Source organism: Sinocyclocheilus rhinocerous, unplaced genomic scaffold (assembly GCF_001515625.1).
Source record: "Sinocyclocheilus rhinocerous isolate Xijiao unplaced genomic scaffold, SAMN03320098_v1.1 scaffold729, whole genome shotgun sequence".
Taxonomy (NCBI): Eukaryota; Metazoa; Chordata; class Actinopteri; order Cypriniformes; family Cyprinidae; genus Sinocyclocheilus; species Sinocyclocheilus rhinocerous.
In genome coordinates, this window is record NW_015664993.1 from 67,943 (window position 1) to 82,867 (window position 14,925).

Sequence of the window (14,925 nt, forward strand, 5' to 3'; positions counted from 1 at the left end):
TCTGACTGCCGTTATCAGTCTCTCTCAGTTTTTTTCCTTTTATTGAAAGTCATGAAAACACGATCGTGGAGTTTTTCTTTTGCTATTTGAGCAAATGGGAATGCAAAAAATATATTTGTGATACTCTCCCATTCACTGCTCTTCAAGTTAACCCAACTATGACGACTTCTGCTGCTGAGAAACCTGGAAATGTGAAAAAGGTCCATGGCTCTCTTTATAAATCCTGGACCTGGTGGAACAGATGCTCCTTGGGGATTTTCCTGGTCAAAGAAGCTGTGGTTGCCAGTTGCCTTTCAAGCTCTGTAGACAAGACCTCTAGCCATGACTATTTAGCAATTGTGCTGAAATGGTGGAACATCTGGGACAAAGGCTTTCTTGTTGGGTCCTCTTGTTTTCTCTCTTTTTTTTTTTTAAATATACAGATGTATTTTTAGGTAAAAAACAAAGACAACGGCATGAATCCTAAATTAATCTTTGAGCCAGGGGCTTGAATCAGATGCTGAAGAGGCTTTCCTTCATGATGGTCACTTCGAAACAGATCCAACCTCATGTCTGTCCAGTGTTTTTTTTTTACAGTAGATCTTACATTCCCAGTTTGCACCTTGGCTACAGGAAAGTGGTTTAGCAGTTCTGGGCTCTGCCATTTGATGTTTCCCTAGCTGGAATATAGTGAATAGAACAAGTTCAGAGTTCACAGATTGGTGCCTTTCGACAGTGTTTGGGCCTGTTCAGACTGCGACTGAATTTGCCCATGTGCCTGTCCCTACGCATGCTGTGTCTAATGGCAGCGTCGATGTTCATTATCCCTTTGGCACTGCTTCATATAAAGTTTCTTCTGAAGTGATGTGGCACAGCCACATTTGCCTCTGATTTGATGCTGCTGCATAGCTTTTGGTGAGAAAAAATTCTTAATTTTGTAAGGAAAGGGTTGCTCTTGGCCAGGTATTTCAGCCCCATTGCCTTGAGAACAGATACACTGACTCACAGGTAGCATCCAGTTTGAAAGTATTAATTTCCTTTGAGATTGTTTCACCAGTTAGTTTGGCCGTAGTGGCCCAGAGTGAAGGCTGCACATCTGGCATCTGAATGGTTCCCACTAGCAAGCCACTACAGTTTTGCCCCTCTCTCCAACATTGTTTTCTTGACGTGGAGAGAACTCTGTTCACTGCGTGGTGCACAATGTTCTGCAGTTTCTCCAAAAGCCTTTGGGCACAGGTCTCTCTTAGGCTATGATTAATGTCTATGAAGGGGGCGTGTAGGCTGGTGCCTTCTCGTCCTTTACATGTGCTGGAGGTGCTTAAAGCCCTTCCATTCAAGGTCATTAGGTTTGATCTTTTTTAAGACTGACTGTTCTGCTGCTGGTTTTAGCCTCATTCCTTACCAGTTGAGCCTTTTTGTTTGTAGTCGGCCCCAGGACTGACCACGTGAATGATGCAGATCTGATCAGTTGTTAGGCAGATTTGCCACAATGAAAATGTCTGAATGAGTAGTTCATTCTTAATTGGTCATGATTGGCTACGGGCTGGGCAATAGCTCTTACTGTTTACTAGGCTCTATAGCATGGATATTTCAAATTTGGCTTCCCAGGATATATGTGCAAAGCTGGATGGATTTTAGTTTTACTGTATTTTCTTGCTGCCAGTGGATGTTTATTTTTGCAGTTCAATAGAAAATCTGAATAAAATGATTCTGTGCTCCAGTTATTTGCATGTGAAGACCCACACCTTAAGGGCAGAGCTTAAACACAGCTGCCAGTGAATTTCCATGATGCTCTATGGTCTTCAGAGATTGTCACTCCTGGTAGGGGAGTGCGATGTTGACAAAAAATTATATCTCGATATTTTCTGGGATTTTACCGAAAACGTTAATTAGACAATATTTTGCTGAGTTATAGTTATTGTGCTGGTACAGCTGACTCCTAAAGATTTTGATATTCTTCATATTCTGTGTGGTGGTCAGTCCACAGCAGTGACAGAAATTAATTTGTTTTAATAAGTTTAAATAATTTTTTTACCTTTTATGGGCATTTTTACCTTCATAAAGACATTTTTTTGCGTGCATCATCTTTTGAGTCAGATTCTTACATTTAATCAGTCAATGAGAATAATAAGACATTTGGGCTGTTACCAAGCAAATTAAATCAGTATCAACACATTGTTACAGTTACATTTACACAGTGGCGGCTCGTGGGTTTTAAAATAGAGGAGGCAGAGTAATTGTACTGGTCTGGGGATCCCTGTCGATTATTAATATTATTATTATTATTTGCTTAACTACTTTAAAATGGCATTTTGGTTGCTTTTAGTCAGAACACATAAAGAAAATGACACACATACAGCAAGATAATATAACTTCACTTACCTGGCCTATCACTTGAAGCAAACATCCATCCCTTCTTAAAAGTCTGTGTTAAAAGAGAGCTGCCTGTTGTGCCATTTAATTAAGCCGACTGCTGTAGCCTATATCCAGCTTAGGTGTGTTCTCCCTTTATTTTTTAATTTGTATATATACTGTTTGAATGACAGCTTGGTAAATCTGCAGGCGATCAAATATTCAATATCGCTACTCACATTATCAGCGCAGCGGGAGACGTTCAAACTAATATCACGTATGAATTGTGAATTTTATTAACATTAAATCGTCGTCCTCCCATTTTCACCTCAACATTTTGGGGAAGCTGTGCCTCCCCCGACGAGCCGCCACTGTATTTACACACAGTTTAATGCAGCTCAGAGGCACATGGAATAACCTGCAGTTACAAATGCAGAAATAATGTTTTGATATTTTAAACATAAAACGTTGAATACTGATATTTGAAATTATTAAAAACATGAAAAGATACTTTAAATGTGAAATTAAAACCACCAGTAGGTGGCAGCAAGTCACTGTTAATAAGTGAGTCACTGTGAGGAAACAAATCATATAAACTGTGATTCATTTAGGAAACAGGCAAAAACAGGCAATATAGTGTCTAAACCGTAAGTCTCTTAATATTAATTTCCTGGTATTGAACTGCTGCTGATATTGATAAAAATCAATATCACATTTGTAATCATGGTGATTTTTTAAGAAAAAAAACCTGCATTCTTCGTGTGATATTAACTATATGAAATGTATAGATATATAAATCCATATCTTGAACACACACTAGTTTAACCAACTAGACTTCATCATGTAATGTATGCGTGCACTCTGTAGGTGTTTTTGTTTGGGTTTTGCAATATACTTATACTAAATCGCACATCATTAAAACAACAATTACGATATTATCGTAGACGATATATATCGCACACCCCTACCTCCAGCGTGAAGTTCCCTTAGCGTCAGCTACTGTCTTGTTAAGCTAAGAATTTTCTAATGTATTAGCAGTTATGATTTTACCAGAACCTCTTAAAAGCAGGTGTTTAATGTTTTCCTAAGCATTTTTATATTTTTCAAAATGTTCTGAATGTTATCTCTGCTTTCACCTCAGAACAGTTATCATCTAACTCCAGTGCTGTCTGCTCTCCTCGGCTAAGTCCTGACCTCTGCCGTATCGTTTATATGGAGTGTGGCGTCTTCGGTCCACACCAGCAGTGCAACCGTCTATGTATGGTGTGTATTTAGTGTGTGGCCAGTTCTTAAAGAATCACAGTAAGTTTAGAATTCATTTACTTAGTATTTTAATAATAACCAAGAAGATTCCTCATTCAAAACATATTTAGTGCAAAGACCGTTCAGCCCAATTTGTTTAAACAGACGTTAGTATGATTTTGGTCACATTGCCCACTCACTATATTAGAAATAGTAAATGAGTGAACAAGTGACCGATTCAGAAGCAGCTTCAGTTGGAGGTGCAGGTGGTATTTATAGTCTAAGTGATCAAATGTAGGTAACTTTAATCAAGCGACTGTGTATTGCTGTGGTTTGGTTGCAGTATGACTGGTACACCAAGCAGACAAGTGTTGTGGTTGATGTGGTGCAGAGAGCCAGAGAGGGTATGTGCATGTAGTCATACTATTTTTTTTTTATTTATTGGTTGGTAAAGAAATGATAAAAGCTCAGAAAGAGTTCAGAAAACGTGTTATTCAGATGAAGATCTCTGACCTGTTTAATCTATTTCTGTGTTTGTCAACTCTGTGTGTGTGTCTGTGTGTGTCAGATGGTTTTACTGGGATCTACAGCTCAATGCTTTCTCCCCGCTGCTGGTCAGCTGACAGTCAGCGTGTGCTTATGTCCTGTGCTCAGAGATGCCGTAAGGTACTGTAACACCTCTCTCATACTACAGCTGCATTCATAATCTCGGTTTCCATGGACACACAGCTGAGCATGTAATATATACTTGCACATATACACTTCCACATGCATTTAAATGCCAAAATAATAAAGTCTTCTCATAGTAACACATGGCACAATGCCTATAAAATCAAGTGAAGTGAAATTACATTTATTCAAACACACATTAAAACATGAAGACGGCAGGTTAAGTAAAATATATTGAACAATATATTGAACATTTATCAAAGTTCTCTTCCCTTCATTCATGTTTATTTTATTTATTTTTTTGCTTTAACTAGTAGCAAAGAGGAAGAGATGATCAGTTCACATGCTGCTTGAGCTGAGGTGCAAAAGCGAACACATTAAAGACTGTCAACACCACATTTATAGTTTGTATTTTGTGATAAAATTATACAAAATATACATAATTTGGAAGCTGAGACTTCTTATTAAAAGCAGCAAAGCACTAAATTGATTGTGATTATTGGGTGGCAGGTGCGCTACAAATCATGACTGGACTTGAAGACGTGAAATAGCCTATTATTATTAAGCATTTATACTGCATTTTACGGTTTCTTCTAATTATCCCATATCACATGTAATATTTTACTGCATAATTACATACAGAAATATATTTAGCGTTTGGTCAATTACCTCTGTTGGTAGTGTGGTAGCCTACAGCAATATTCACAATTGCAATATATTGCTTATCCTGCCCGAAAAAGTAAACATTACAGTTCATGTCTGCAGTAATAATTAATTCACATAATCCTGAATCCTAAATCCTGAATCCTAAAAACGAATCAGGTCCCGACAAATTAGGATTTTTATAAGGTTCTTTTTAAAACTACTTAAAATAGTTATTGTAAAAAGCACTAGACCATGTTCAGTCATTGAAACGAGGAAACGTTTAGGTGAGATCATTGATTTTTCCTTGACATTTAAAAATAAGTCCAGTATACAACACCCCTCTCAATGAAAAAAATCCCCTCTGCAGGAGTCATCGAAGGGGGAGGTCCCCTTCTGTTTCATATCTGTTCATTTGATCTATTTTGGGATGTGAGTGTCTCTTTATCTGTATCTTTATCTGTCAGTCAATCAGTTTCTGTCACTCCTATATTACAGGATTTGTTGGTTGTTGATACTTCAACTGGTGAAGTCACGTCTCTCACCTCCCGTATGTAGAGCGCACTCTCTTCCTCTTCTTATATAACACACTACTGTACTGTATGTCTGTAATCTGTCTGTGCTCTGTGCTGCTCTAGAATCAGAGGAGGGAAGCTGGAATTTGCTGAATATTCACAGAGATCTGATGGTGGTCAGCTGCTCTTCACCAAACTGCCCTCCAGACCTGGTATTCTCACACACATTCTCGATATCAGTTTCCATACCACAGCAAATTTGCTATTGAACACACTTATTTTACCTATTCCAGTGTTTCCCACAGACTTACACTCTATGTGTGGCGGCACTTCCCCTGGGGGAAATATATATTGAAAGTGCAAATTCATTCTCTGCCAGCAGGAGGCGCTTTAGGAGCGGCAGAAATAGCGTTTCCCCGGTAATGGCTGTAATCAAAGCAGCGCTGCGCTCATAAACGCTGCTTTATCAGGCATTATAGGAAAGATTAAATGAAAATGACATCAAAACTTTTCTGAAGACAATCGGTTCCCTTCAAAAAAGATACATTTATATAAAAACACCTGGCTGCGTTTTGAAAATTTTGAAACGTGCAGTGCTCATTTTTATTCAACGAAGTCAAAGCATTTTGGAAAATCTATTTGTGGCGGTCAGAGTTGATATTGTTGCGGGCCACCACAAATAAGTCAATGTATGGGAAACACTGTTTTCAAGTATTTTATGTAACTATTTGAAGTTAAATATTAATTACATAAAGTATATAAATATAATTAATGCATTTAATAGCATGTAGACCTACTTTTTTAAAAAGGTTTTTAAGTAAACATTGCTTCAAAAGGACATTTTGATAGTTGTTTTTGTTCCCAAAACCAACGCCAACCCTACACAATGCTAAAACAAATACTAACCCTTAACCCAGGGATGTCTGGCTCTGCTCCTGAAGGTCCACTGTCCTGCAGCGTTGGCTCCAGTCCTCATTAAACACACCTGATCCAGCTTAACGTCTTCAGGATTGCTAGGCTGTATCTCAGTATGTGTTCTTGCGATCTTGCGTCCTTGTGTTCTACTACATCTTCCTCAATTGTCAAAGTTAATTTCCATTACTCAAGCGTTTAGCTTTAAACTTCCCACTGCAAGCGCGCAAATATGTGACGGCTCGTGAAAGTAAACATTTGTTGTTTTGTTTTTATAATTTTAGTGATAAAGATGTAGAGAAAGCCTGCAGTACTTTGTACTGACATATTAAAAAGAATCTTAACATTGACACAGCATAAGTAAAATTAAATGTACATACTCATTTACAAGAATGCAATTCTATTCTTTGCGTTCTTAAGCCTGAGAAACAGCCTTAGAAATTTCCAGGCAAATGTGAGACTGACACTGGCCCTCCAGGAGCAGGATTGGACACCCCTCTCCTAACCCTAACCTTAACCTTAACCTTAGTATAGTATAGCCAACACTACAGTCAAGTCAAGTCACTTTTATATATATATTTATTAGGGGTGTAACAGTACACGTATTCGTACCAAAATTTTTCGGTACAGGTCTTTCTGTTCGGTACGAATGTGTACGAACAAATACAGCATTTTTTTAAGCACTGCATGAGTGGAACTTCATTGGTAACTTCCAGTTTTATATGTTGTTACTTTTGATAAGAAACAAAGTCTCAGGTCTTTGATGTGGCACGACAGATCGCCGTATAAATGCCTCAGTTCAAACGGCATCTCTTCCTCTTTACTACTAGTTATAACACAAAATAAACATGAATGAACATCTCGCGCCTCATGTAACCGCTTAATCAATGTTTCAACCGCAGAAAGACGCAATAAAGTAGCTTGTTAACAAAACGTCACGTAGAGTTTCATTTACCTCAGGAAGTCATCAGTGTCCACAGCTCGTTAGTGCGCGATAAATTAAGTCTAGAGAAGTGCATTTCACAAAATATTAGACTATATACTCATTCAATTTTACTTTACCTGTTAGTGATGTCTTAATTAATGTTTAAATGAATCTGTTATGAAATGAGTTATGAGAGGCACTGTGTAAATCAGGGCTGCCCAAACTCGGTCCTGGAGGGCCGGTGTCCTGAAGAGTTTAGCTCCAACCCCAATTAAACACACCTGAACCAGCTAATAAAGCTCTTATAGGCATACTAGAAACTTACCATCAGGTGTGTTGAGGCAAGTTGGAGCTAAACTCTGCAGGACACTGGCCCTCCAGGACCGAGTTTGGGCAGCCCTGGTGTAAATGATCATATTTCAACAACAAACATAATTTTTATAATTTAAAAGTTAATTTAAAAACTACATTATGTGCAATTTACATGTTTGCATAAATTTTTTTTAAGTTGAGTGTTGATTATTATATTTAAAAATAAATAGTAATTACATTTAAATTTGGGCTCTGTTGTTAACTGTAACCTTAAAGTAGGCCTAATGTAAAAGGGCTCACTATAGTTTAGAGTATAATCCGAGGTAGATTTTTATCCCTAAGAAAATTTGAATTATAACAGAATTTATTTAAAGAAATAGCAATTTGTTCAGTAAACCATTGTTTAATTTAAAAAAAAATGTATTTTTTTTTTGTTTTCCCCGCTGTACCGAAATTGTACCGAACTGTAACGTCAAAACCGAGGTACGTACTGAACCGTCATGTTTGTGTACCGTTACATTCCTAATATTTATGTATTTATATGTCAAAGCAGCTTCACAGTAATAAAAAGGAAAAATTAACACTGACCCACATACTTTTTTTTTTTTTTTAACCTTTGACATTAACTGATTGTTTTACAATAATTTATTGTCAAGACGATCATTTTGCCAAGAATGTGTATTTGAGCACTAATGCCTCACACAGTCTCATATGGCTGCACTCTTCATTGAGATTTCACACAAAGAGCAGTTTTCAGAGAGCAGGAATACACTACACAACTTTTAAAATCTAAACCGCTTTTAAAACACTGGCCATCATACACTTACCGAATTTGTAATAGTCACAGAGGAAAAACTGGCCATCATAAACTAAACGACTGAGGATCACACACAACCAGACTTTAAAGTCGTTCCGATCACAACAAACTCATGCTGAAACGTGCGCCTTGTTGCTAGGAGACGCATGACAAATGAAAACGTGTTCTAAAATCGGCTCAAAATATCAAACATGCTTGATCTCCTCCGACTGGATGGAATCAAAGTCTGAAGCTAAAAAAAATCAGAGTCTATGACCATCATGAAAAACCTGGAAAGTCATGGAATTTTAAAACTTAAATTTCCAGGCCTGGAAAAGTTTTGGATAAACCCAGAAAGCTTTGGAAAAGTCATGGAAATGTATTTCACAAATCTCTGTGCAATAGAATATATTTTTAATCAGGTCAGTGAGGGATCACGCATATATCGCATAGTTTTACTCATTCCCGCAGGTTTCGCATTTATAATGTGGGAGATTTCCACAAACATTTAATATAGCATGTAAGTTAGATGTAAATAAATCCACACAGAATATCGGATCGGATCAGTCATATGAAAACAGCACGAGTGATTCAGCGGTACCGCGTCTTCTCTTTCTTCCTCTCAAAACGGCTTCACATCAGCGCATTTCGCCTGCACTACAAGAGAGCTGCTGCACACTGCGATACGAGATTTTGGGGACAGTTGACAGAATTGTCACGCACCTAATCGGGTCACTGTTGCATCGTCACAAAACTGTATCATTTGCACATCTTTTTAAAATCTTTTTAAAGCATTCAGTACTCCAGAGATGGTTTTCTGTGCGCTCACAGTCTCATCCAAAGCGTGCGCGCACAAAAAGCTGCCTCACAAACACCTCACAAGTACCAAATTGAGTTATTTTTCACAGCTTATTACGCTTAATTTGTCAAAATGTCCATCCTGGCGAGTATCCTCAAGCACAGTTGGTTTTGTCTTAAGTGAATGTTGAGAAAGAAAACCGTTGTGTATCAGTATATTGGATCCATGCAGTCGGTCTTAAAGGGACAGCAGCTTAATAAAGCTGAGCATTCTGTCATAACCCTGCTACACGATTTTCTATGAAATGTCAACTCAAATCTGCAGACTGGCTCAGAATTTGGGCAACAATCATCGAATTCTCCAGACTGTAAAATCAGGGAAAAATTGGGGCAAAAATAGTGTAGCGTATTCCAGCCTTTATGTGTGTGAGCGTTTGGAAAAAAAAGAAGCCTTCTTATCAGTCAGTCTTTTGTTCCCAATTGTGTCGGTATTTCTAGTTCTGCTGTTGTTACATTTTTACAGTTTTATTGTCCGTTATTATAGTAAGGTACATCTAATTAGATGATCTGCTCTGCAGCGGGTGGGTTTCCTGCCAGAGAAGGGTTCTGAAAGCAAGATGTCATGGGTCACGCTGGAGGAGACTCAACCTCAGGCGGATATCAGCTGGCAGACGTTAAACTTCAGCCCACCACCTGAGGAGGACAACAGCCAATACCGTAAGATCTGAGTGACAGTGCATATACAGTATGTGCTGATATTTACTCCAACATGATTGTGTGTTATTGCATTTCGGATGCAGTGTTTGCAAGTTACTTTTGTTCTGCCAAACTTAAATGCTTCCAAATAGTTGAACAGTTGTTCCAACAAACCTCCTAGTGCTGTTAGACTAAATAGCAGCACTCTTGGGATGCTGTACATGTGGTCAAATTCACGGTACTGGAACTGTTGTGTTTGTATGTGTTAGTTCTGCCATTTTGCATGAAAAATATAACAACTCTCTGTTCTTCATCAGCTGGTTTGGACTTTAATGCGATTCTACTGAAACCAAAGGAAATGACAGCAGGAAGCAAACTACCTCTCATTGTCATGCCACACGGTCTGTTCTGTAGTATCCTTAATAACAAAGTAAAAATGATATAACAGATACATTCGGCATCAGTATCTTGTTTTGCTGATCTCTGTTTTCACTCTGTGTGTCTGTCAGGCGGCCCTCATTCAGTGCTGGTGTCAGAGTGGTTCTTGTCCACAGCAGTTCTGTGTAAGATGGGCTTCAGCGTCCTGCTTGGTGAGGAACAGCTACAGTGTTTACCCTGCACACCTCAAGTCTGTCCATCAGACACACGATTTGGCTTTTATATAGTCTCTCCATGATATAACATTTCACTTGAAATTTATAATATATATTTTGTGGAGAGAGAAAAAAACACTCCAGTGCTGATATTTAAACTTTAGATAGTTTTCTATTCAAGACATTATAAGAAGTATTTTCTGTTGTTGGGAAACTGAGGCAGCTTCTGTTATGAGAATTGTTAGATCTGAAAAATGGTTTTTGGTATGTTGTGTTTTTTTAAATTTGAAAAAGGCTCAGAATCTGGGTGTGTAGATGACACTCACAACAGAGATGACTGAACATAAAAATCTCATTGGAGACAAGGGAGTTGGGGGCATTTTACTCAGTTTAAAAATATGACCTTATGACAACAAGTATGTCCATAATAGCTTGAGACATGCTTGCTCCGTGATCCGCTATGTGTTTCTGTTGTTGGATTCACCGCAGTGTCCTGCACTGGCACACTCCACGTGTGATGATGAAACCTGTCCATGTATCATGCATCAGTCAGCACATCCACTGGATTACCTTTCATTAATAACATGAATATCTAATGTTGGCATATCCCATGCTGGTTTTTCTTTTATAGTGGGCAGTAGTATGAACACTATGCTAGGGTATGTGTACAGTGCACGTGATGTAAATTTGATAATCAGTATAGTACATACGTGTGCGCAGCTGGAATTTTTTTTATTTTTTTGGACTTTCCTATTCAAAATTAGAACAATAATTGGCGTTGGTGTGAACATTTCTTATGCATTGCTTTGCTGTATTTCAGGTCTTTTGATGAAAATTCAGAGCCAAAACTCTTCAGATCGCATAATTTAGTGGAACGTTAATATAATATAGAATCATCCTCTCTAAAGAAATGAGGCGTGAACATATGATAATTTATCATTATCTTTATAAATGTGAGCTAAAGACGCAATTCAATACGTGTGTCCTTCTATGTGAAATGATCATAAATACCAGTTTATGCTGTTTGATTATGGCCTCGAAGGTCGTAGTAGGAAGCGGTTAGACCTTGCGTACCCTGTGGAAATGCGGCTAATAATTTCTGACTGGCATATAACTGAACAAATCAAACAAACGTAAATGGGTAAAGGCGGGGCCCCCTACAAAGCGGGGCCCATGGGCTGCAGCCCAGTCAAGCCCAATGGTAGGTCTCAGACCAAGAAGGTCAGCAGATTTATTAGATATTTAGATATTTTTGCAGATTTGTGTCCAGAAATCAGCATCAGGAGTAATAGATAGGTCTGATTCCCATTTAGTGTTTGGTAAACTTAATGCGTTTTCTGATCTTGATATTATTCTGTATAATTTGGAGAATAGTTTTTTTTTTTTTTTTTTTTGGGGGAATGTTTTTTTTTTTTTTTTTTTTTTTTTTTTTGGAGGAGGAGGATATATTATTTAGCTCTGAGGTGAAAGGTCTAGGTTAATGGACCGAGTGTTGATTTTTGATTGGATAGATAATTTGATATTTAGGTATCCCAAAAAAAACTATTACTCCCGATGCTGTGTTTCTGGACCAAGTAGGAAATTGTGGCCAGCATATTACTATGAAAGAAGATGTTTTGGAGTTGTGTGATGTCCTTTTCTGCCCATGTGTGTAAGTTAAGCGGCTTCTTGTTAACTGTGAAATCTGGGTTATTCCAAATGGGGGTGTATTTAGATGGTGCAAGAGGGGTGTTGTGATTTGGTGAAATTTCCACCAGGCTGTCAGAGCTGTTACTGTCATTGGTGTTTTAAAACGGGTGTTTTTTGATTGTCTGACTATAGAATGGAAAGTCTGAAATGCGAAAATCATTACAAATTGTTCGCTCAACATCTAGCCATATGTTTTCTGATGGGTTTGGATGAATCCATTTGTATATATTATGAAGCTGGTTGGCCATAAAATAGTAGAAGAAATGTGGTGCTTGTGTTTTTGGTTTCTGTAAAGTAGTTCATTTAATTCTTGGGGTCTAATTTTTCCAGTAAAATTTGGTAATGTTTGGGTCTAAAGATTTAAAGCAGGTAAGGGTGGGTTGTGTTGGAATCATTGAGAATAAATAGTGTAGTTTAGGGAGTATAGTCATTTTAATTACTGATATTCTGCCATTAATGGATAGTGGCAAGTTCATCCAGCGTTGAAGATCGTCATCTATTGTTTTAAATAATGGAGTGAAATTAAGACTAAACGGCTCTGACAGCCTGGGGGAACATTAATGCCTAAATTTGTGATGTGATTGGTGCATAGAGGGATAGGTGATGTCTGGGATGTCACATCCAAGCTGTTGGGATGTGATTAAAGAATAGAAGATTTACTCCAGTTGATATTCAGAAATATTAGAGAATGAATCAATAAGTAATTGTTTCTAGGCCTGTCGCAATAATCAATATATCGACTTATCGCGCAATATATGTACATGACCTCAATAATTTTTGGTGACGCAATATTCTTGTAATGATGATGGGGGGTCTTGTAGATACAGAAATAAGTAATCTGTGTAAAGACTGATTTTTTTGGTGTATGTTTAATGTTTGAACTTTAATGTAGCTGTTTTGATGGATGACTGCTTCTAATGGTTCAATAGAAATGGTGAATAGTGAGGGGTAGAGTGGGATCCTTGTCTAGTCCCCCGGTGCAGTGTGAAGCTACGTGATGTTAGTCCATTGGTGATGACAGTGGCTGAAGGTGATGAATACAGAATTTTGATCCAGTTAATGAATGACTCCCCAAAACCAAACCTCTCTAATGTGGAAAACAGGAATTTCCAGTTGACACTATCAAAAGCTTTGTCCAGAGTAACTATGGTGGTTTTTGCTTTTTGAATTGAAGAATGATACGTTGAGTTGAAAAGTATGCGTGTATTGGTGGATTCAAGTCTACCTTTAATGAAACTGGTTTGATCTGAATGGATTATAGATGGTGTGACCTCGGGGTGTGCTCAAATAGTCGAATATTCAATCTGTAATTATTATTCGAAAAGTAAAAACTAAGGCTGTGCGATATGGACAAAAAAAACCTATCGCGATTTCTTTGATCAATTTAGCAATTTCGATTTTAATCACGATTTTGACACACACAGACATGCTTTACAGTCATAAATGCATTCAGTGTGAACTTGAAACATGTTTCCAAAAGAAAACCAATTAGAGCTTTATCAAAAAGCTGTAACATGTTTCTAGAACAGACAAAAGGCAAAATAATCACTAAGTAAAGGTACAACAAAATGTCTCTAGAATAGACATATATGGCAGAAAAAAACAAAACAAACAAAAAATCTTGTGTCCAGGGATTTTTTTCGCCATGCATTGGTCATAGAGCTCTTTGTGGCGTTGCCTCAGATGTTGAAATAGATTTGTTGCGCCAAGTTCACACGTACTCCGTCTGCAGTGCGTATACAGTAGTGATGGGAGAAACGAAGCTTTTCGAAGCATTGAATCAATTGAACCAATTGCTTCAAAAAATGATTCGATGTTTCGAAGCCCTTGAAACAGCACATGCTGGCGACACCTGCTGGTGAAAACGTTGTAAAAGCATCAAGAACTCAGACCAATCTTACAAAACAAATGGAAATATTTTTTTAGAAATACCATTTTTTTAAATAAATAATAAACACTTAAATACTATTAAATATTAGTGCTTGTGTTATGTGTTTTAAGTATAATCAAACCCTTAACACACAATGAACTAAATTAATTATTTAATGAATTAAGTGATTTATGTAATGTTTTTATTAAGTGTTTTCATTAGAGCTGTCTATAAAAACCAGCAGGCAAGAGTAGTTATCAGTCAGGAGAAGGAGGTGGATTTAATTCTATCGTAAGCTCATTTTGTTATTTTTACGGTAGGATGTGCTTTGTAGGTTGAAAGTAATGAATGTTTTTGAATGGCCTTCTCAGCTGCCATAGTTGCAACTCTCAATGCACCACCGTTTCCGTTTAAAAAACGTTTTTGTCGGGGCTGAACACAGCCCAGAAGTGGTTCATGGGTTCACTTTGAGATCAACACCCCCTAGTGGTGAACCATCGGAGTTTCGAAACGTTTCGAAACAGTGTGACGTAACGAAGCTTCGTTTGCTAAAATCACGTGACCTGGCCAGTTTGATACGCGCTCCGAAACACTGATTCGAAACAAAAGATTCACAAATGTTTCGAAGCTTCGTGAAGCAGTGTTTTCGAACGCGCCCATCACTAGTATACAGTATGTGTGTGCTGTGCAGAAGCAGCACGGACTCATTTTGCTTTCGCACAGGACACGTTTGCAGTCCGCTCCTGATCCGCGGCTGTTTACCACAAACACAACATTTATCCATTATTTTGATTTCAAAGTTTCTGAATATGCTTTTTCAGCATTGTGATTCTCTTTTATCACAGTACAGTAATACAATCTTTCATAGACATATTCACGTTTAAACTCAATAAATATAACTTTATTTAACTACCACCACGAGTGCCATCTATTAT

General features: G+C 37.7%; 1 protein-coding gene across 2 annotated transcripts in view; it reads left to right on the forward strand.

Moving 5' to 3' along the window:
• LOC107730641 (acylamino-acid-releasing enzyme-like) overlaps window positions 1-14,925 on the forward strand; it is a 46,994-nt gene that overhangs the window by 24,041 nt on the left and 8,028 nt on the right. For both annotated transcript variants that reach the window (XM_016541503.1, XM_016541504.1), the window contains 8 exons: window positions 3,473-3,594; window positions 3,917-3,977; window positions 4,142-4,239; window positions 5,383-5,434; window positions 5,523-5,611; window positions 9,721-9,859; window positions 10,156-10,239; window positions 10,348-10,428. In XM_016541503.1, the coding sequence (XP_016396989.1) occupies window positions 3,473-3,594; window positions 3,917-3,977; window positions 4,142-4,239; window positions 5,383-5,434; window positions 5,523-5,611; window positions 9,721-9,859; window positions 10,156-10,239; window positions 10,348-10,428 (726 nt within the window). The remainder of the gene's footprint in view (window positions 1-3,472; window positions 3,595-3,916; window positions 3,978-4,141; window positions 4,240-5,382; window positions 5,435-5,522; window positions 5,612-9,720; window positions 9,860-10,155; window positions 10,240-10,347; window positions 10,429-14,925) is intronic.